General features: G+C 37.2%; 1 protein-coding gene across 11 annotated transcripts in view; it reads left to right on the top strand.

The window, feature by feature from the left end:
* The window catches only part of MBTD1 (mbt domain containing 1), a 35,530-nt gene that overhangs the window by 9,934 nt on the left and 4,599 nt on the right, over positions 1–20,997 (top strand). For 5 of the 11 annotated variants that reach the window (XM_059864007.1, XM_059864005.1, XM_059864016.1 and 2 more), the window contains 11 exons: positions 62–147; positions 5,624–5,741; positions 6,392–6,526; positions 6,980–7,068; positions 8,349–8,583; positions 9,801–9,856; positions 10,091–10,195; positions 10,997–11,150; positions 13,563–13,645; positions 13,953–14,187; positions 14,779–14,856. In XM_059864007.1, the coding sequence (XP_059719990.1) occupies positions 62–147; positions 5,624–5,741; positions 6,392–6,526; positions 6,980–7,068; positions 8,349–8,583; positions 9,801–9,856; positions 10,091–10,195; positions 10,997–11,150; positions 13,563–13,645; positions 13,953–14,187; positions 14,779–14,856 (1,374 nt within the window). The remainder of the gene's footprint in view (positions 1–61; positions 148–5,623; positions 5,742–6,391; positions 6,527–6,979; positions 7,069–8,348; positions 8,584–9,800; positions 9,857–10,090; positions 10,196–10,996; positions 11,151–13,562; positions 13,646–13,952; positions 14,188–14,778; positions 14,857–20,997) is intronic. The other 6 variants (XM_059864011.1, XM_059864006.1, XM_059864013.1 and 3 more) reach the window with 3 other exon arrangements.

The following is a 20,997-nucleotide window of genomic DNA, read 5'->3' as shown; positions in this document are numbered from 1 at the left end:
AAAAACACTGAAAGATTTGTGCCTCATGAGCAGCTTCCTAACTGAAATAACTTTCTCTTAGCAGCTGTCCCTGTGGAAGGTTTCAGCTGGGGTAACTACATCAATAGTAATAGCTTTACAGCAGCTCCTGTTACCTGCTTTAAACACGTGAGTATTTCTCAGTTTGTGCTTTCCTTCTCTGTGTGTGTGTAAGTGAGTCCGTGGAAGTTCTTGAATTCATTTTTCAAAACATTAATATCCAAATATTTTTGATGATGTGAGTATGACTACTTTTTAGATAATTTATCTGTCCTTTAAAATCATTCTGAGCACCATCAGTTACTTTCATCATAGATAAACTCTCATAAACAAAAAGGAGGGCTCTTACATGCTTGAGAATTGTTTTTCTCATGTTCAAGTCACAAAATCATCCCATGTACTGCAGAGTAACAAACCAGCCAAGTCAAGCTGTACTGTAAACAGTTATGAAAGGCCTTTTAGATTAAGTCAGGCTTGTTCCATTGTGTTGGACTGATCTTTTTGTTACATATTTAGATTTGGGGTTTTCTTTCTTTATTTTTAGTCGGATTCTCCCTGTCAGTCATGCTGCCAGGTAGTGTAGTATGGGAGAAAATTAAGGCTGTTTAGAAATCTGAAATTTAAAAATTAAAAAAAAAAATTCTTTTTTTAAAGTTTCAGACAAAAAGACATTCTTTAATGACTGAGGAAATTAGGGGTTGGGGAAAATATTTAGTCTGTCTTTATAAACACATCTGTCTTTAATGTGTTTATAAAATTCTAGACATGAGACATTAGGCTGACAATTAAAATATTGTCAGTACCTTCTGTCTCTTAAGTAAAACCTTTGACAAAAAGGTGCTTTCTCAGCATATTTTTTAATTTGAGAAGTTGAAGTGTACTGTATTACAAAGTTTTTGTCTGATCTAAATTACGTGCTGAAAGTTGTAATCAAAACAAACATTTTTCTTCATGGAAGTTGTCCATGAGAGAGAAGAGAAATATTTTCTCTTCAGCGCTGGAATTCCTGCTGAGCCCTCTCAGATCATAAACCAGTGGGAGTTGAGGGCTCCTGGCAGTTGGCAGTCTGTGAATAGTACCCTTTATGCTCAGAGGCCTCAGCTACTGCCCAGAACAGAGTCTTGTGCTAGTAGAACTTTGGGAATTTGTATCAAATTCTGCGTGCTCGAGTCAGCATGTTTGCACTTTGCTTTCACAGCTATGTACATGTAATAAGTGATTTCATAGTCCAGATCAAAAAGTATCATTTGATAACATGGACTGTGCTATTGGATCTACAAATGTCTCGGGGTGTGTGGCATCCTGTATTAGAGACAGCTACAGTCGTCAGGTCACTTGTAAATTATGCTCCAACATTTCTCACTGCTTCATTCATTCAGCTGCACAGTGCCCCAGTAATGCGAATCAAGACCACACTCATAGTCACATTGTACCTCAAAAATTTTCACAAGATAATGGTAACAGTGCTACCAAGTAGCCTGAAAGTTGTTTCTTTTCTGTCCACATTTTCCTTTTTCATATGAGTAAAATGCAAATCGTGCTGTTTTCTTTGGACATTTCTACTTCTTTGGTGGATAGGAGTTAGTGTTATAAGGGTACGATTTGCATTTAACTTTACTGTAATTATTTCTTTGAAAAGTACATTATTTAGACCAATCAGAATCTGAAAAACACATCAGTACTCTTTTGTTAGGTCCTTTTCTTTGTCCCACTCTCCATTGATAATAAAACAGTATTCTTTTTGACTTTCCGGAAAGATTATTGCTATTTTCTGTATACTGTATTGCTTTGATTTGTAAAAGTTTGTATTAGTTGATGTTTGTTTACCATCCATATTATGGATTTCATACACCTGTATGTGTGTGATCAAATATATAAAGCTTATTCTGTTCAAGATCAAAGTTTTGAGGTGACAGTAAAATCATGACAAATCTGCCCATAAATTCATTATTCAGTAAAATATATTGAATTTACTTTTTTTACTGGGTATATCTGTATGGATATTTGATATGAACGTTAGGATCAATATTAAAGAAAATTTAGAGGAATTATGAGTTGTAAGATTTGGCATTTTTTAATAACCTGGCATACTTCAGTATCTCAGGACTGATGTAGATTTCACACATCAGTTTTTTTGATTTTGTTTTTTTTCCTGGGAAGTTATTTCTTCTTCAATTTAAAACAGCTGCATTTTAGAATTGAAGTATCTAAATCTTGGGAAGTTCTTTCTCTTGTATTTTGATGTGCTTTTTGTGCTTCCATGTTACATTTATTCCAGACTTGAGTGTTGAGTAACACTAATGAAATTCAGTAGCAATAGAGTGGCCATGCCCATGATTTCATTGTTCAGTAAACTGAAGTAGGGAACTGCTTTGGTTTATGTCCTACAGGAAGCCCATGACAATGCCAGAATTCCCATTTGTGCACCTTGCAGCCTCTTTTTCTTTATTTTGTCAAATTGCATTAATCAGGCACGCAGCAATAGCTGCTGCAAGGACAAAAACTCAATGTTTTTAATGTTGAGTTCTAGTTTAGTCACATACAGTGAGCTCATTGCTGACCTGCATTCCACTATTTATCCTCTAAACACTTTTTATTCTTTTCTGTAGTTGCTTTTATTAGTTCAAACCATTCCTACAACTGAAAGCAAATTACAGTGGTTTGAGTTATTTCTTAGTACTACTTACTGGACAATTTTATGCACAGTTCAGAGCAGTTGTTTCTTTTCACTCTGTTGCTAATGAGAGGAACATTTCCTGAAGTTCTTTCTTCCACCTGAATTTTATTCTGAGCCAAAATATTTTCATTCTCTTGATTTCATCTGTTTTTAAGCTATATCCAGCGGTTTAAGGGAGCATTTCCAGGATGCTACACTGGGTGTCAGTGTTCTGCTTTGAAGGTTTTTGTTTAAACCCTTTCTCATGTTTTCTCCTCTGGCATTACCTGTTGTTGGGGCACTGCTCACACACGAAGTTTCAGCATTCCATACAATTCAGGAATTAGTAGCATCACCATGGTACCAATGGAATTGGTAGCATCACCATCAGGATTTGCTATTAAAATCCTGATTTAATTTAAAGTCCGGAATCATGGCAGTGTTGATGACATCCAAAACCTCTAGAAGCCACTTATTTAAGCCATGTGAGCTCTTTATTTAGGTGCATATATGGAAAACTTGGCCTTTAGGTGCTCCTGTCAAACAGGCCCTTCCTGACTGCACCTTACCTTGCAGAGAAGGCCCTTGGTGCTCACAGATAGACCCCTCCCAGGTCATGTCCCGGAGCAGGAAGCCAGGAGCCAGCTCTTTCTTGTTTGGGAGTGATGTGACGTGGATCTCTTCGTCATGAGTCTGAAAGGTAAATTTGTTCTTACCTGTAAATGATGGTTCTGCTAGTTCACACTATGCCAATCCAGACTGCAGTCACCTTTGAGTCAGCAGATAAGTAAGGCTTAACACTTCTCTAGTGCATTTTGAGTTTTTAAAAGCATTCTTCGAGCACTGATTGATTAGTCAGATGAGACAGAGGAGAGATGAAGGAAGATGGCGGTCACAGCCCTGGTTTATCCAGGTCATCCTGCTTCAAGAAAATCTCTAATGAGTGAAGGAGACTAAGATAGTGCAGTGTAGCAGGTGTGCTGTAAACCATCCCTCAGGACAGTATAATTGTCTGACATTTCAGCAATGATGCTGCACAGGATGGCTTCCTTCTTGAAAGGGTGAGCCATATGGATTGGTGTAGGAGAACTAGCAGAACCAATGTTTTCACAGACAAGGACAAATTTAACTTTCTGCTATTTCCGTCTATACCAATCCACGCTCTGGAAATGAAATTTCCATTTTAAGTTGATGTCAGGAGAAGTGTTTTGATATACTATTCTCTCTGAATCAACTGAATAGATGAGCAGGCAATAAAATGTACTTCAGTGCAACTGGATTATGAAATTAGTTAGCACTGTTATTTTAGATTGTTTGGCCTCATCTGTATCTCTACACAGCCACACAGCCAACAAGATTTGCTAAAATACGCAGTTTAAAAAGTTTATTTCCCCAGTTCAATTCAAAACCCTACACATGTCAATTTAGAGAGGGCAGTGATCACAGGATGGGACTTAAGTTGTATTTGCATATTTTTTGTGTGAAAATAAGCCATCATCTTTTCCATTGGATTTTTCTCTGGCTGCCAGTTGGCAGAAGAGAGCTCTGTGGTCTAGACTGGTGTAGATGAGACATAGCAGAACATGAAGAGACCAGGCTTCAAGAATAGCAACTGGCATACTTACATTTCCTTTAAGAGTTGAAACTAGTTTTAAGTTTTGTATAAGCTCAAATCAACTAGTGAAGAAATTAGTTTCCTTTTAAGATAAATTCAGCTTCTAGTGCTTCTAATGATAATTGCTGATTGCCAGCAAAATTCCAATATTGTAATTCTCAGTTATTCAGGATTAATCCAGATTTCCTCACTTGTAGCTTCTGTGCAGTTGGAGGCTATTCCCACTGAGTAGTTCAGTTCTCTGGGTTTGCAAAGAGCTTTGTAAATGAGACACAGTGCAGAGCCAGGGGATCCCTCCTTCAGTTGTCCCAGTGATAGCTGGGTAATCTCTGAACTGATAAGAATTTATCTTTTCTCAGAATTGATATGACTGTTGTTATAAAACACCCAAAATATGAATATCTCTCTCCTGGGTAGTCTCAAGTTTAATGCAGACTGAGAAATTTTCTAGCTTGTTACCAATATAACTTGGGTTGAGTTACTGTTAAGAATTTAGGTTCTTCAGTGCTGTGCATTTCTGGTATCTACAATACCATCTTTGACTGATATTTCATTATGCTCTGTTCAACAAAATGTTCTTCTGGAGATAGCAAACTAAATGTAATTTCTATCACCAGCTTCTGCAAACCCTTACGAGTTCATCAGGCAGATATTCTTTCTTGTTCCTAACATATTCCTCACATGGGACTGTGTGAGGGATCTTGCTGTGCCTTTCCTTCTGATGTTCATTAAAAAGATGCCACTCAGAGCCTTCTGTTCTTTTTGTCTGCTCCATGGAGTGATCACTTGCAGGTGATGTGAAAGCCTGTTCCTCTGAGAGGATGTGAACCAGTGGGTGATAAACCCTACCATAATAAATCATCAGAGTAGAATAAAGAAATAATTTTTAGGCATTCTTCCAGCAGCATGCCTGACTTGCAGAATTTAAGGGTTTTGATGTCTGTGCCACAGGTACCATGATTTTCTTGCAAGTAGAATTGCACAGCGATTTCCACCATTCTTACTAACATCAGTAGTTTCTTCCTAATTGAAACATCATAGAATAGAACTGACCTTTGGGAATGTACAATTTGTGCTTAACTGCTATTTTAACTTGGAATGCTGTCGGTTTTTTTTCAGTAAATACACAGAAATAATTGGATACAATTATAGTATTTCACATAGTTGTCAAAAAAAAAAGTAGGTTCTCATAGAAACAGTGGTTTCTAACCATATGTTTGTTATATGTATATTCAATGTTTTGTCTTTTTAAGTTGCTTGTAGAACACTGAGATAACAAAAAATTAATATTTTCACATGGTGAGCTGATGACTTTTTAACCCCAACCCTGACAGGCTCCCATGGGGACTTGCTGGGGTGATATTTCAGAAGGAGTGCGAGTGGAGGTTCCAAACACTGACTGCAGCCTACCTACCAAAGTCTTCTGGATAGCTGGAATTATAAAATTAGCAGGTAAATGTGTTTTAGTTGAAATTAAAATAATCAAAATAACTATGTGAAGAGATCAAGTACTTTAGTCAGTGATCACCTGGTGAGAGTAATGCTGACACTTTTCAGGTTGGCAGAGCTGTGTCTGTAGGTTGTACATTGTAGTGCTGTCACTGTTCTACACTGGCTGCTGTGATGCTTGAGAATGTCTATCCTTGGTTTGATTTTTTTTTTTTTTTTTTATTATTACTGCCTCACAGTGTGGTAAGAGTAGTGCAGAGCTGAAAGGAGACATGGTATAAGAGCTGTCAAGAAGCCTCATTGTATGAATCACTGGTAAAAAGTTAGAAATTCAAGGTTGCAGAGCTAAGATATGAAATAGCAGATACTGTGCGTAATTAATTTTGTCCTCTTTTGTGCAACTTCTAAAGGTTTATAGTTCAAGAATTTTAATCTTATTTAAATTGACTTACATGATAATACATGCACATTTATCAAAGTAATCAATTCTGTGCATTAACAGCATCCGGAAATGTGTCAAAAAACCCCAACTTGCTATTAAAAATTACATTTAGAAAACCAATATAATGTACATGATGATTGGTCGAGAAATATTCATACATATTTTATAATCTTGTTTCATTCTTGTATTTTTTTAAAATGCTTTCTTTCAGGCTACAATGCTCTGCTGAGATATGAAGGATTTGAAAATGATTCAAGTCTTGACTTCTGGTGCAACATTTGTGGGTCTGACATCCACCCAGTTGGTTGGTGTGCAACCAGTGGGAAGCCCTTAGTTCCTCCTCGCAGTATGTAAATAGTAGTCTTACTGACTGGTTTCAGAGTCTCTTTATTAGACTAAATTTGCTCATGATCCAGATAGCAAAATATTCTTTTACCATAACAACTTTTTCATCAGTTTTGAATTAATAATTTTAACTTTTGACTGATGCTGTGTTTCTTGGAGTAGCCCATCTGATGTGACTCAAAGCTTTTAAGATTGGGGTGGCAGCAGTTTGCTAATCAGTTATGGGAATATGCACTGATTTTATTTATACTTTGTTATTAAGTTGTTTACCCTGGCCTATAAACTTAATCTTGGGTAGCACTCATTCTCTAAAGAGGCCTTTTGTCATTATTGTCATCTAGGCCTTTTAATAGTCATCTGGGATTTCTTCTTTACATATTCCAGACTCTAATATTGTCTCTAACGGGCACAATTAAAAATCAGTGGCTTATTTCTTCCCCTTCATTTACAACAGCCATCCAACACAAATACACAAACTGGAAAGCTTTTCTAGTGAAACGACTTACTGGTGCCAAAACACTTCCTCCTGACTTTTCTCAGAAGGTAAGGCTGATCCAGTATCAGTGATGTTCTGTAAAGAAAACTGCAGCACAGTGTGAAGAACTGAAATACTTTACAGTGGCACATTAGCTCCTCTTGCAGTGAAGGAGGTACAGTAGTTTCTTCCCTTAGATACAGTTTTCCTTGCAATCCCTTCTACTATTATGTCCACACTTGTCAGTATGTATTTGGTAAACTTTGCTCTAGAAAGAATAGCTGTCTGTAAAAACTAGTCAGTCTGTTTTAATTTTAAAATACCCCATTTAAAAAATCCACAGAAAACCCAGAAGTGCTCACAGGTTACCCTGTGATATTTAAGAAAAATAAAAACTGATTTTTCTAATTCAGGAATTATTTGTTTCATGCACTATTTCAAGAAACTGAACAGAATATGTTAATATAGCATGAATGTAGAAGGAATGAAGATTGTACTTTTAAATCTTAGTATTTTTTTCCTGCTCTGGACTAGGTTTCTTTCTGTCTTAGTCATGTCTTCAGGTGTGGCAGCTGCTGTATAATGTGTGGGAAGTTTACTTGAATTGTATTGCCAGTATTGTGAGATGATGGTGTATATAGTTTTTAATAGAAATGACAACAACAAGTCATTGTTTTACACTGCATGTAATGTTTTAAAACCAACCAAAATGCCTTTCTGCAGTTGTTAATTTTTATTTTAAAATTGGCTCAGTTGGAATCCAAATTAAATTGGCAAGATCTCAGTCCTTTGGAGAGGTGGTAATGAAAATGGCAAGTGACAGATGCTGTATTTTTAAATACAGTCTGTTTCCTTCCTTTTGTGTATTTTGAAGAAACACTTTTGTAAATGGCTAGCTTTAATTATGTTGAAGGATTGTTTTCCATACCTTAAAATGAAGCATTTTAATCCTGTTTTTAAAATGCTGTATTTTGAGTGGATGACAAAGCAAGACCAAAAGATCTTGAGGTTTTTCTTGTTGAAGTTGTTTCTCAAGGTAACTTCACCCATTGTTAACTACTGAACAAACTTTCATTATGTCAGTGGAAAATTCCTTGAACTTACATGAGAATTGTATCTCATCTTAAGGGATGACCTTGAAACAATTAAGGCATTGTAACATCTGTTCTTAGTTTTCTGAAATATTTTCTTACAATGAAATAGAAGACACATAACTTGTGTCATTTTTCCGGGTTGATTAACAAGTACTTCAATTAAATGACAAGTGTGTCAATACTATGCTTTAAAACACAGGAAATGGAACACCAGAGGATATCCTTACAGAATGTATGTTTTGTGTTGTTTCAAGGTGTCTGAGAGTATGCAGTACCTGTTCAAAACTTCCATGAGGGTAGAAGTAGTGGACAAGACGCACCTCTGCCGGACAAGGGTGGCAGTGGTGGATAGTGTTGTTGGGGGCCGTCTGAGGTTGGTGTATGAAGAGAGTGAGGACAAAACTGATGACTTCTGGTGCCATATGTACAGCCCACTCATTCATCATATTGGTTGGTCTCGAAGTATAGGACACAGGTTCAAAAGATCTGGTAAGTTTGGTTTGGGTTATAGGTGTTTTGTAGGCAGTGTTGGCTGGGAGGAGTCTGGCTTTAGCAGTTCTGTTGCTTTATACAATTAATCAAACTACCTTGAATAATGATACTTGAGAATGTAATGTAGTGTGGCCCAGGGGTTTTACCAATTTTACGACACTCAGGAATTTCAGTTAAGATTACAATTAATATATTATACAGCACTGGAGAAGCCAGAATAACCTTTAGGTTGATTTGTAGTGTTTAGAAGATTGAATGATGAACAGAGGCCAGCAAACTATAGGTAGAAAAACCTTTAACTGCACAATTCAAGCATGATAAACTTCACTTTTCATGCTGATACCTGGAATTACAGCCCTACTCCACAAGCTCCTACTTTCTTCGCATCTAACTCCTTCTTTCTACCATGCAACGTGGACATGTATCCTAGTAGAAACAGAATTTCTATTTACTGGCAAGTTTAAAGACTGTCTAATATTTTATTTTTCAGTATTTACATGATTTAGAGGGCATTAGGGAATGGGCTGGGAAAGTGAAGTGACAGTGTGGTAGAAGGGACACAGCCTTTGCTACCCAAAATACAAAAGCAATTGTAATTTGAAATAGTTAAGGCTTCTAGACAAACAAAAAGAAAGTCTGGGTTTTTTGTTATTTCTTTGTTCATTTGAGCTGGTATCCCTTGTCAGAGACAGAATTTCTGTAAGGCATTCCACAAGGTTTCCCTTCAGGGAAAGGCCTTCAGTTTTCCTAATGCTTCAACTTTCTCTGAAACCATTTATAAACAGATAGAGACACATATATATATATGTATTTAAAGTGATTATATGTAATTATATAAAAATATATATAAATGTAATTTTCTGTCATAGTATAGTGCAAAGTAGTTTAAATCTGCCCATTTTTTTGCAAAAGCTTCTATGTAATACTTTCATCAATTTTGTGACATAATCAAATGGTCTTGTAAATACTGGATATTGGGTTTTTTTCCATAAATTATGTTTGTTTTATAGAGGCAGCTCAGGTTGAAGTCAGCAAGGAAAATGAATGGATTATGTCCTCCTGATTGTGGTGGTAGTGTTACTAATAAACTGTGGTCCTCCCAACACCAGTGATTGTGTGGTATTGGTTAATATATTCAGAAAAACATATTATATTGTGTGCTCTGTGAACAAAACTTCTGAACAATATTATAGTACTATTATTATTCCTTGTAGATATTACAAAGAAACAGGATGGACATTTTGATGCACCCCCACACTTATTTATGAAGGTGAGTTGAGTAGCTAGAACACTCTTTGCAGAGTTGATTGAGAAACCAGATCTGAAACTTTATTTACATCCTGGCCCAGCACAAGTGTTCTGCTTGTGTTGTCCAATCTGACCTCCTTGATAAGCAGAGGTGGTAAAACAGATATTTCAGTCTGTTGCTTTGGCAGTGTGGTGGTATGTTTTGTTCCAGGCTCATTAAATTCTTTGTTTCTGCTGCTGTTCTGTGATTCTTTAGGTAAAAGAGGTTGATGCAGCTGGAGAGTGGTTTAAAGAAGGAATGAAATTGGAAGCTATAGACCCCCTAAACCTTTCAGCAATATGTGTGGCAACTATCAGAAAGGTAAGAATGCAAATGTGCATTTTGAGGAGGCGAAGAGGAATCCTTTTCCCCTAACCTTTATTCAGGCTTGAAACAAGAAGCTCAAAATCAAAATTAGGAGAGTTCATTTGCACAGTGAATGGGGTATGTCTGTCAATTGTTTATATACAACAACTATGAAAATGTGCTCATGTAAATTTGACTTTAAGCTCTGGAAAATCAGCCTTACCTTTAATTAGAATGTATTTTTGAGAGGAATTTGCAGGAAAATATTCTGCTAATTGTACCAAGTGTTTTGCAACTGTTCAAAAGCAGACCTCGTCTTGCTGACTTGCAGAAGTCTGTGAAGATATTTTAAGGCTGTCCTTCTTTCTTAGTTTGATTGAAAGGGAGCCAATCCATGTGAAATCTGCTTTAAAAGAGAAAATGTAAAAAGCAGCTTAGTTGAATTCTTTAACCTTTCCAGTAAGGAGAATTGTGATTTTGAGTAATGGTGTACTGAATATCCTTGCGAGCTGAAGAATAGACTGAGTTATAAAGATTTAGAAATAAAACTGTTGTTCAAAAGAAAAATAAACTAGAGATCAGAAAAATAAATGTTCATCTCATAACTTTGTGGTTATCAAAGGTACATGTTACAGTTGTATTCACAGTCCTAACACAGATATGATTTGGAGGGTTTTTGTTATAATTGAATGTCCTTCTAAGTGTGCTTCCATTATTATTGAATTGCTCTCACTCTTGAAACATGACATGCTTTCTTTCTAGCTTTCTCACCCAGCTGAAGGTATTTAATGTGAAATTTTGTTTCTCTTTACCAAGGTGTTAGCAGATGGCTATCTTATGATTGGGATTGATGGCTCAGAAGCAGCAGATGGGTCTGATTGGTTTTGTTACCATGCCACTTCCCCTTCTATTTTCCCTGTTGGTTTCTGTGAAATTAACATGATTGAACTAACTCCACCCAGAGGTACAGGTAGCATTCTGACACCTTTTATTGTTAATACTGCTCAGTGATACTGTATGTGCCATATGCTATGTTTCTTAACTCAGCCTATAAAATTTAGGTCACCTCTTAGGACTTTCTCAAGTCTGAAACAAATACAACAGCTTTACTTTCAACTAATCTAAACCAGAGGTCACCAGCTTTTCATTTAGAAAAAAGTTAGATTGATAATTGGCTGAAATAATTTTGCATATGCTGTCAGAAATTGAGGATTCCACTAAGTGGAAAGTGTGGGAGTCACTAAAAGGGCTCTTGAGAAAGTGTCACTGCTTGAGATGTCCTGCCCACCAAAACAATTAATGAACACTGTAAAGAATCTCAGGCTAATTCACAACTGCACCAGTCAAATTTTGGAAGGTTATGCACAAACTTGAGCTTTAGGACTATACAGTAAATAAACCCCTCTGTGAGGAAAAGCTGTGTGTTCACAAGCACATGTGCCTACAGAAGACTTTGCCTCCCTTTTCCCATTTTTTGCCTTGGTCTGGTACATTTTAAGAGGATCATAGCTGTATAACGGATGACAAAGATTTTCTATGGCTTTTCCCCTCCATTCTCATTCTTGCAGACTTCTACTTGTATTTAATAAATTATTCTTCTAGGTAATAGCTACAGTGTTATGCAACATGAAGAAAGTAATTTCATACCATTTTTGTAGTGGTACAGTGACAGCTCTGTCACCCTAGAGTGTGTGGAAAGTGCAGTTATACAGATTTAGGGTTTTTTTTTCAGTCAGCTCATTTAGTGAGTTTATTACCTAGAAATTCATGGGCACCAGCATCCCTCAAAAATCTGAGGTGCAGAGACTCTTGCAATAGAAGTTTTTATGGGAGAAAATGCTTGTATATCAGTACATATCAATCAGTTCAGGAATACATATATGAAACTGATGAGACAGAATAGGAGAAAAACTTGCCTTTAAGTTTCGCTCTTGAAACACTACTTTCAAAACGTGGATTTTGTTGTTAGCACATTTATGATACTTAGAGTGTTTTTTGTATCATGGCAATCTAATTCTTTACCTCCATGTACATTTTCCCTAAGTCCTGTATCATCAGCGAGAGGGGATTATAAATCACACATGCAATAATCTAAAAGTCATTTGGAAGAGGAATTACTAGCAGTAAAATACAGAGCATAATGCGCATTAGCAGTTTTAATAGGTCCAAAGTGATCAAAGCTCCTTAGCTCCAATGAGGAGGGTACTTTGCTTTCCAAATTATGGGCTGGAAAATGGACAGCTTCTAAATTCTGCTTGGCCTGACAAGGCCCACGTGCACATTTCCTGTGTGTGATGAACTTGCGTACAGATATATTGGTGTAGCAGAGGAATGTTACATTGAGAAGGAAAACATTAATATGCAGAACTGATACAGTATTGCCATTATTAACTCTCCAGCTGCCTCTATTCATGGATAGATTTTGTAGCCACTGTGAGCACTCTTATTCAAGTTGCATTTAGTATTGTGGATAACTGCAGTTACTGTGAAATCACTGGACTTTGCAAAGCCTATTCCTCCCAAACTTCTTCATCCAATGCTGAAATCAGTAAAAGATGAAGCTGCTTAGGCGTTTTGAGGGATAGGATTGAGTTTTGGGCCGTGGGTACTGAGAGTGACAGCCCTCTACCCCCACAGAGGTGAGATGCAGACCTCTCCTGTAGCTCCCATACCATGCCCACTGCACTGCAGATTTTCAGGATGTCCATCACTGCACACTGATGCAGAGAAATCCTTCAGGCTATTGTTCCTCCAGCTAGAATTAGAGAATTATTAGTTTAGCAGTTGTTAAAATTGCTCAAAGGAAAAGATATTCCTGTGTTTTATGCATATTCAGTAGCAGCTACATATCTTTTTGAGAGATTATTTTCTTCCCTTTATAATAGCTTTTAAAAAATTCTCTAATTTTCCATATTACATATTACTGCTATTTTTACCCTTATTAAAATTTTAAAATATCCGCGTTTATTCTTGCTATTCTGTTCCTGACAATTTAGTTGTTTCAATAGTCTAGCTGTTTCCCCACAGGGAAGAAATTGGATGGTCTCAATTCTGTATCTGTTCTGGGTCATTTGTATAGGGCATTTGTTGAGATAAGAATCTTCATGGACAAAAAAACTTCCAGTTTAAGTGATTAATCTTAACTGAAATGGTATCTTTTACATTACCCAGTGCTTCATTCTTCTTGTTAGTTGCAAATGGGCAATGTCTAGGTGTCTTTTTGTCCCTTAGATCAAAGCTCAGAGACTGGAAGTTTCTGCTACTGATGTTTGACTTTTGTTGTTTTTTTAACTGTAACACACTCCCAATGTGCTAATTTTGCTGTTGTTCTTACACGAGAATTTTGCAGTTGATGTACGAAAATGTTGTTTAAAATTCACAGGTTATGCAAAACTCCCTTTTAAATGGTTTGACTACCTCAGGGAAACTGACTCAATAGCTGCACCAGTAAAGCTCTTCAATAAGGTAATGAAATTATACGTGTTTGTACTGGAATTAGCATTTCCTTTACATTTTTGCATAGTGCATGGGATGGACCCATTTGTTAAATACACTTTTGAAAAGCTAAAACTTTCAGAGATAAGAACCATTTGAGTAAGAAAAGGTTGATATCTCTGAAATGTTAAACATATGCAGAGGTACAGGAAACTTCCTCAATGATACTTGGTTTTTTTCTCGATTAAGTGGATTGAAATCCCTGTTTCAGCACTGTGCTTAAACTATCTTGATGAGCATGTCTGTTTACTGATGTTTGTTTTCTTTGCTTCCCCAGGAAGTTCCAAACCATGGGTTTCATGTTGGCATGAAACTGGAGGCAGTAGATCTGATGGAGCCTCGCCTGGTGTGTGTGGCCACAGTGACGCGCATTATTCACCGGCTTCTGAGGATACACTTCGATGGGTGGGAAGATGAATATGATCAGTGGGTGGATTGTGAGTCCCCGGATCTGTATCCTGTGGGATGGTGTCAGCTCACTGGATATCAGCTCCAGCCTCCAGCGCCGCAGTGTGAGTCCTGCTTTGTCAGTTATGAAAATTAATTTAATGGGGGCTCATTTTACTAACCTTTTTCAGTTAAGTCTCCAGGCATAACAGAAATAGAAAAAACTCTTGCTAATGCCTGGAAGTTCTAATTGACGGTTCTAATCTTTCCCACCTTGATTTCTAAAGTACTTTGGAGTGTTTTTTTCAATGCCAGAAGATGCTGATTTGATGCTGGGAAAAAGCCTCTTGTCAGTTCTGGAGGAGCTCACTGAGAATTTATATTGCTTTAAGACTGCCAGTGTATCTGTTTCACCTCCTGAATTTGGTGGAACTCAGCCTATGCAGAAGCTGTATGTAATTTATTACATCACAACTTGTCCTGTCAGATCACATGATAATAACTGATGAAATGCATTTCAAAAACTGTTTTTTAATAAGAGGGTAATGAGCATGTTCTTGTTAAGTAGTTTAATGCAAATCGATTTTCCACGGTAAATTTCTGTCTTTGTTCAGTCACTAAGGAAAAATTCTGTAACTGCGTAGCAGCTTTGACACATTTTAAAGTTTGGGGGTTTTTTTAAATAAGCATAAATTTTGAATTCTTCATTTTTGCAGCATCAAGAGATAGCCAGTCAAGTTCGTCCAAACAGAAGAAAAAAGCTAAATCACAACAGTACAAAGGACATAAGAAAAGTGGGTGACAAAATAGTGTTTGCACTTTACCTGATGTGTTAAAGTTTGTGGTCTCTACCTAAGTCTCTGTTCTATTTGTAAATGTTTGTGTCTAAACAGGTGTTATACTTAAAGGTGCAGTATGCCACAAAAAGAACTTTTTCATTGAGAATAACCATTTTTTATAACTCGTGGTAGGGTAGATGTTGCTAATAATAATAATAATAATAATAATCTATTAATTGTAGATGGACAATGGTTAAAATATTTTTGTGTTCTGACATAATTTCAGTTAAATAATATATTGGCTGTGTACTATATTGGTAGTTGTCCTGCCTTGTACGAAATACTCAGGTATCAACACACTTTTCCCTCTGCTCTCTGTAATACAGGTGAAGGAATAAGAGTCAAGTCACTGGGATCAGAAAGAATAAGGTGTAGAAAATTTAAATTATCATCCAACTAGCTTCCCTTTGAAACAAAAAAACTATTTAACTACTTTGGGTTGGGCATCTATGTAAATTATGCTTTTGTATTACTACTTTCAGAAACAAACAGCGTTGCTCTATGTGGCTGTTCTTGTCACAGTAAAACACAATAATGACATCTTTAAGAATCTGCAGTGTTCAGGTGCTTTCCACATTAATTGGTTCCCTTGGAATCAAGTTGTGAGAATATAAAATTGGCTTGTTTAATTTAATCCTGTTTCCAGAGTGTATTGTTGTTGTATTGAACTAATGTGAGGAATTAAAACCTTGTCTTCCTGGTTAGTTTGTGAATGGATCTGTTAAGGCCAATTGGAATCTTCTTCCCCAGTCATTGAGAATACAGCCTATGCTGTGTTGATCTTTGGGGATGAAAAGAAGTTGGCTGGTGAGTGACACAGATAGAACAGGTGTCTCGGAAGTTCTTAGAACTTCCTGTTAAGTGCCTCAAACAATGCACTGGTTTTCCTTTTTGATGTTGGAGGAAATAAGCAATAAAATTGAGATCCTTTTCAGAATTTTGCAGCATTATTTTTTAAATAGAATTCAGGTACTGGAAAACTCCTGATTTGAGAATATCCAGGGAAAGCTGTGAGTGCCGTTGCTTTAAGCTAGGGAAATATGGCTTTATGGTTAATTACCTTTGTGTAAGACCTGGATTTGAATAACTCTGCACTGTCTGAGCAGATTTTGTTTAGCAAGCTGTTCTAGACCATCATATTTCTTACCTTATCCCTTTCCTAATACCTCTGCTACCTGTCTTAGAGTAAGTGTGACCCAAACCTGGAAAATTAATTTATCTTACTTAGTGCCATAGGAAGCTTTAGTCTAGCTTTAGAAAATTTAATCCAGGGAAGTTTGTTCTTTACTTCTCACTAACCTAAGGTAAATGTTGCCTGTGGAAGCAAAGAAAACTTCTGATTGTGTTTGCGACTGTTTGCTCAATACTAAGGAATTCTCTTAATCACCAGAAGATGAGAGAACGATGTCATGAACAGTTAGAGCCAGCTACCTCCTATATGGTTTTTTTTCTAAATGGGTTATGCCAACGGAAGTGCTGAGTCATGGGAAATAACACTAAAAATGTCTTCTGAAGGTTTTTCTTGTTCAGGACTTGGAAATAAAATAGAAAGCTATTTTGTAAAGGATTTCAGTCACCAAACCATATAATGTAGCCATGATGTTTTTATGGTACCATGTAAAGTCACCACAGATGATTAACAAAAAATTATGTCTTAAATTAGATTAGTTTTAGCAGGGCAGGGTTATTTCCACAAATTTTTCTGATGTGCTCACAACACAGCCCAGAATGTCATGGATGTGATTGAGCCATTTTGCTGTGTGTAATGGTGCAGATTTCTGCTGCAATGTCCCCTCCTTCCTGGGGGCACTGGAAGTGCACATGTTCACTGAGAAAGAGAACTGATTGCATCATAAACACTTTGGGAGTGCTTTTGAGGATACTTGAGAGTCTCCCCCAATTCCCTTTCTGATAGTGTTTGTTGCAGTGAGTATGGTTTTGTGCTGGGTGCCTGCTGCTCAGAAGGCTGGGCAGGTGGCTTCTTGAAAGGTAACATGCCAGCATGCCAGGAAAATTAATTAATAATGAAGGGTGCGATATTTGCTGGTATTGTCTGCTTCTTCTTGGGTGTGTATATCAGAATAAGGTTACTGAAATGATAATCTGACCTATATTTTCAAGGTTGGAATTCTGTAGACACTATTCTGCCTCATTAATCTCTCTATAAGGCTATCCTGAAGTTATCTTATAAGAAGAATATTTAAGCAGGGTGGTATCTTTAGAATATGCATAATCAGTTACCTTTTCAGGGCTGGGCTTTTGTTTGTCTGACAGGATAGTGCTGATAGGACTGAAGCATGAGCAGCCAGTTTTGATGTAGCTGAAAGCATTGATTTGTGTTACAGATCTTGTACCCTCAGTACAGATCATGTACCCTCAGAGAACATGCCTTGAGCACAGAATAGGAGCATCTTAGTGATAAAGGAGAAACATGGTAATTTGTGTGGGAAATGTTTTAATAACACTTTTTCATTAATTCAGTGTTTAATAATTCGAGGGCATTTTAGAAGATTTTTGTTATGCAGTAAAATAGTTATTTGTGCATGGGTAAAATGGGAAATACCATTATGAGGGAATTAAGAACATGTATTTTTAGAGGTGATAAACTTTGGAGAGGATTATTTCCCCAGAAGCATCCTTCTGTCTCTTAGGCACACACACTGAAACAACTGCAGCCTGAAACTGAGCCAGTTATCTTGGGTGTCCAGGCAGAAGTGTGTGTGGGACTGTGCAGTGTAGCTGCAGAAGAAGTAATTCACAACATTTGTATTTCATTGATAGAGTATGAAATAAGTGGGTCATGGTATTAAAGCAATGCCCTTGAAGTCCTACCCATAGCCTGTAGAATTCAAGGACTACAGTGTGGCTGTTGAGAACAATATTCCCAGTAATAAATAAATGGTGCCATTGTACAGGCCCTGGTTTTTGAGAATGGGTGAATATCAATCAGAGCCATTTCTCAGTGAACAGTCAGAATTGCCTGATGCAGTTTAACTTGAGCACTTAGTTTGGCTTGATGTTTAGAGAGGAAGATACCTGTTGGAAAGAAGCCTGTCAGTTTGTCCAGGCCACGCATGGCAGATGAGGTGCAGAGGAACTTCTCTGGGGATGATGAGTTGATTCCTCCTCCATACTGAGCCCTTCCAGTATAGACAGCCCCTGAGGCCTTCCAGCCTCCCAGAAATAGCCAGGAGTTCAATCCCAGCCTCTAAACAGGTAACTGGTCACAGCAGTGTTTCACTGCAGAGTGGGAAGCTGTGGTCCAGAGTGTCATGTGCTGACTCATCCAATCTTTCTTTTTTCCCTTTTTTTTTCCTTTGAATTTTAGTGGGTTTAATTTTTTCTGCTAGAGAGCTTTTCATTCTTGCTGATGCACCATGTCACTGAATTAATTATAGAGGGTTGTAGCTGGTTTAGAATTTCAGAGGAAGAAGGTTGTGGTGTGGGTTACTGAGAATCCCAGAGGGGCTCTGCAGATTGTTCAGATACAAAAAATGCACCCTGTAAAACTGCACGGTAATGTGGATCTGGGAATCTTGGATGTAAGTAGGTCATTATTGTGTATTATCCTTTGCAGAGAAAATAACTATACGCTGTAAATAAAGATTTTTACTTTTGTATCAGAAAAAGGCAGTTATCTGGGAAAATATCTTTGGAATATGTTATTTGAAATTTTGTGGATTACTAAGATAATATATTTGAAGCACCATAAGGGTGTATCTGTATTAGTGAGCAGAGAAAAACTCTTAAAAATTAATTGGTAATATTGAAGTAGATTAAAATTTTGGACTTCTTTAAGTATAGTTTACATAATCAATCTTCATTTGTAATTATATTTCAATTATAACTTTTATTATGTAATCAATCTTCAATTATACAAATTCACTTCAAGGATCTGGTAGTTTTTCTCTTCCCTTTTCCTGATATCTCTGGCAATGTACTGCAGCAGATTATTGCTAACAAATATATTGTAGCAATAGGAGCTGTCAGACAGACTGGATGATGTTCTCCCTGCAGGACAGTTGCCAGGTTGATAGATTTAGCTTCAGTTTTGCTTGATTACTCCCTTAAGCTTGCCTTAGTCTGCACAGGCTGCCCTGTCAGCACTCTATACTGACTCTGGAATACATCCAGAACAGTTTCTCTTGTTCATGTGTTATCCATTAACAGATTGGGGAAAAAAGGAACCCAAATGCCACCTTTAGACGCTGAGGAAAACATTTTCTCTCTTCTGCACACCTCTCAACACTTCTGAAGAAATCCTTTAGTTTCGTTTCATGTTCCTGCTGGTGTGTACATGCCACGTTTAACAAGCCCTTGATGCCAAAGAGAAGTCTTGCTTATGGGAGAGTGTTCTGGAGCATCTATTTCTGCACAAATGTTCTTTTGTGCTAAATCTACACCTGCATTGCATTTCTATAGTGCAAAGACATACACAGTCTGAATTTCTGTATCATTAGATCTTGCAATTCCTATGAAACACCTGTGTTCCTTGGTTTCTGATACTCAGTGATCAATTGAGGGGATGATTATGATGAATTGAGGGTAACTTTTCAACGTTTCAAAACTGAGTTTTGGTAAGGCTGGACAAAATTAATTTTGTTTGTGGTGTGGTTAGCCTTGTCGTTGTCCAAAGATAGATAGATATACATATATATTGAAACCAGCAAGACCATACCTTTTCAGTCTCTGGGAAGGAGGCATCACCTTGATACCATCTAATCAATTTAAAGCATGTTTGAGATTGGCCAGAACTCATTAATTATGTGCATATTCCTCAGCATCATTCATTGCCTGATTAGCTGTTGGACATAGGCAGACCCAGTGCAGGGGATGTTTTCATGGCTTTGAGTGGAATCAGTGGAAGATTAACAAAACAGTGTCTGTTCTGAAACTTCTTGTCCATGGGAGATCTCAGTAAGAGTTCAAACCCAATTCTTTCCCCTTTTGTATCATCATGAGCACAGAGAAAGGTTCAGCTCTTCACCTTGGTTTGTATGAAGTGGTTTTGTTCTCTAGTAAATTCCTGGTGCTGCCTTAGGGTGCATGAGTACTTTGCATCTTTCAATCATCTGAAATGGTCTCTTGAGCACTGAAATTCTCCTGATGGACTGCTTCATTTTTAAAAAGAACGTACAGCCAGTCTTGCAGAAGAAGAGGCTGTTCCCAGAGATTCACCCAACTGTGGAGCATATTGCTCTATGTGTATTGGTTTTGGGAGGTTTGAATGTCATGGCATCAGACAGTGTGTCTCTGTGTCCTGGCAAATCACTGAGACAATGTAAAAAGGAAGTACCTCGCCCAATCTGCATCCATTTTTCCTTCGCTTAGAAGACTTCAATTAGTTTTCCTTTTTCTTCTTTCAAGCAATTTGGTGCGTAGCTGTAACTAAGCTTTTCTAATAGAGGATTGTAGTTAAAAGTTGTATAATATGAACAAATGAAGTAAGGTATCATTAAATATCTAAATGTTAGGACTTTGGTTCAAATGAGCCAGAGACAATACAAATCATGGCAACTGCTGTTACTCCTGTACCTACAGGAGCTTCCTGCTCAGGGGAGAGAAGGTAAACAACATGCATGGTGGGTTGGTTTGTATCCCTGATCTCTGTATAGCCTTTGCTTAAGGCACTGCAGCATAGCCAAGTAGCCAGTTGTGTGTCTGATCATTTAGACAGCACTTTGTTTCCCCCCAGAGATCAGGATCTTGGTCAGAGTTGGGCGTGATGCAGGGAGAAGTATTTGGGAGAAAAAAATAAGGAAGGGATTGTGGATTCTGTAGGTGGAAGGAGGAATCTATTCGAGAAAGATGAGGAGAGCTTGCATTATGCTGCAGCAGCTTTTGACATCTACTATCTTAATTTTCAAATTTTATTTTTATTTAGCTCAAGAGCTTGTTTCAATGTAGAATATTTATAAAAGAATAATGAAACAGCTTATAAATTACTGCAGGGCTATCAGTAGCAGCAGGTTCTGGGTTGGGGTGTTTTCCTGTCACTGCATATTTCTGCATTTCAAGACACGTTCATGAGGTATATAAACTATATATTGAATGATTATAAACCTTGATACTTTTCTCATTCATTTAGTCATAGAG

The sequence above is a fragment of the Haemorhous mexicanus genome, chromosome 20 (assembly GCF_027477595.1).
Source record: "Haemorhous mexicanus isolate bHaeMex1 chromosome 20, bHaeMex1.pri, whole genome shotgun sequence".
In the NCBI taxonomy this organism is placed as follows: Eukaryota; Metazoa; Chordata; class Aves; order Passeriformes; family Fringillidae; genus Haemorhous; species Haemorhous mexicanus.
This window is presented reverse-complemented; position numbering and strand designations above follow the sequence as displayed.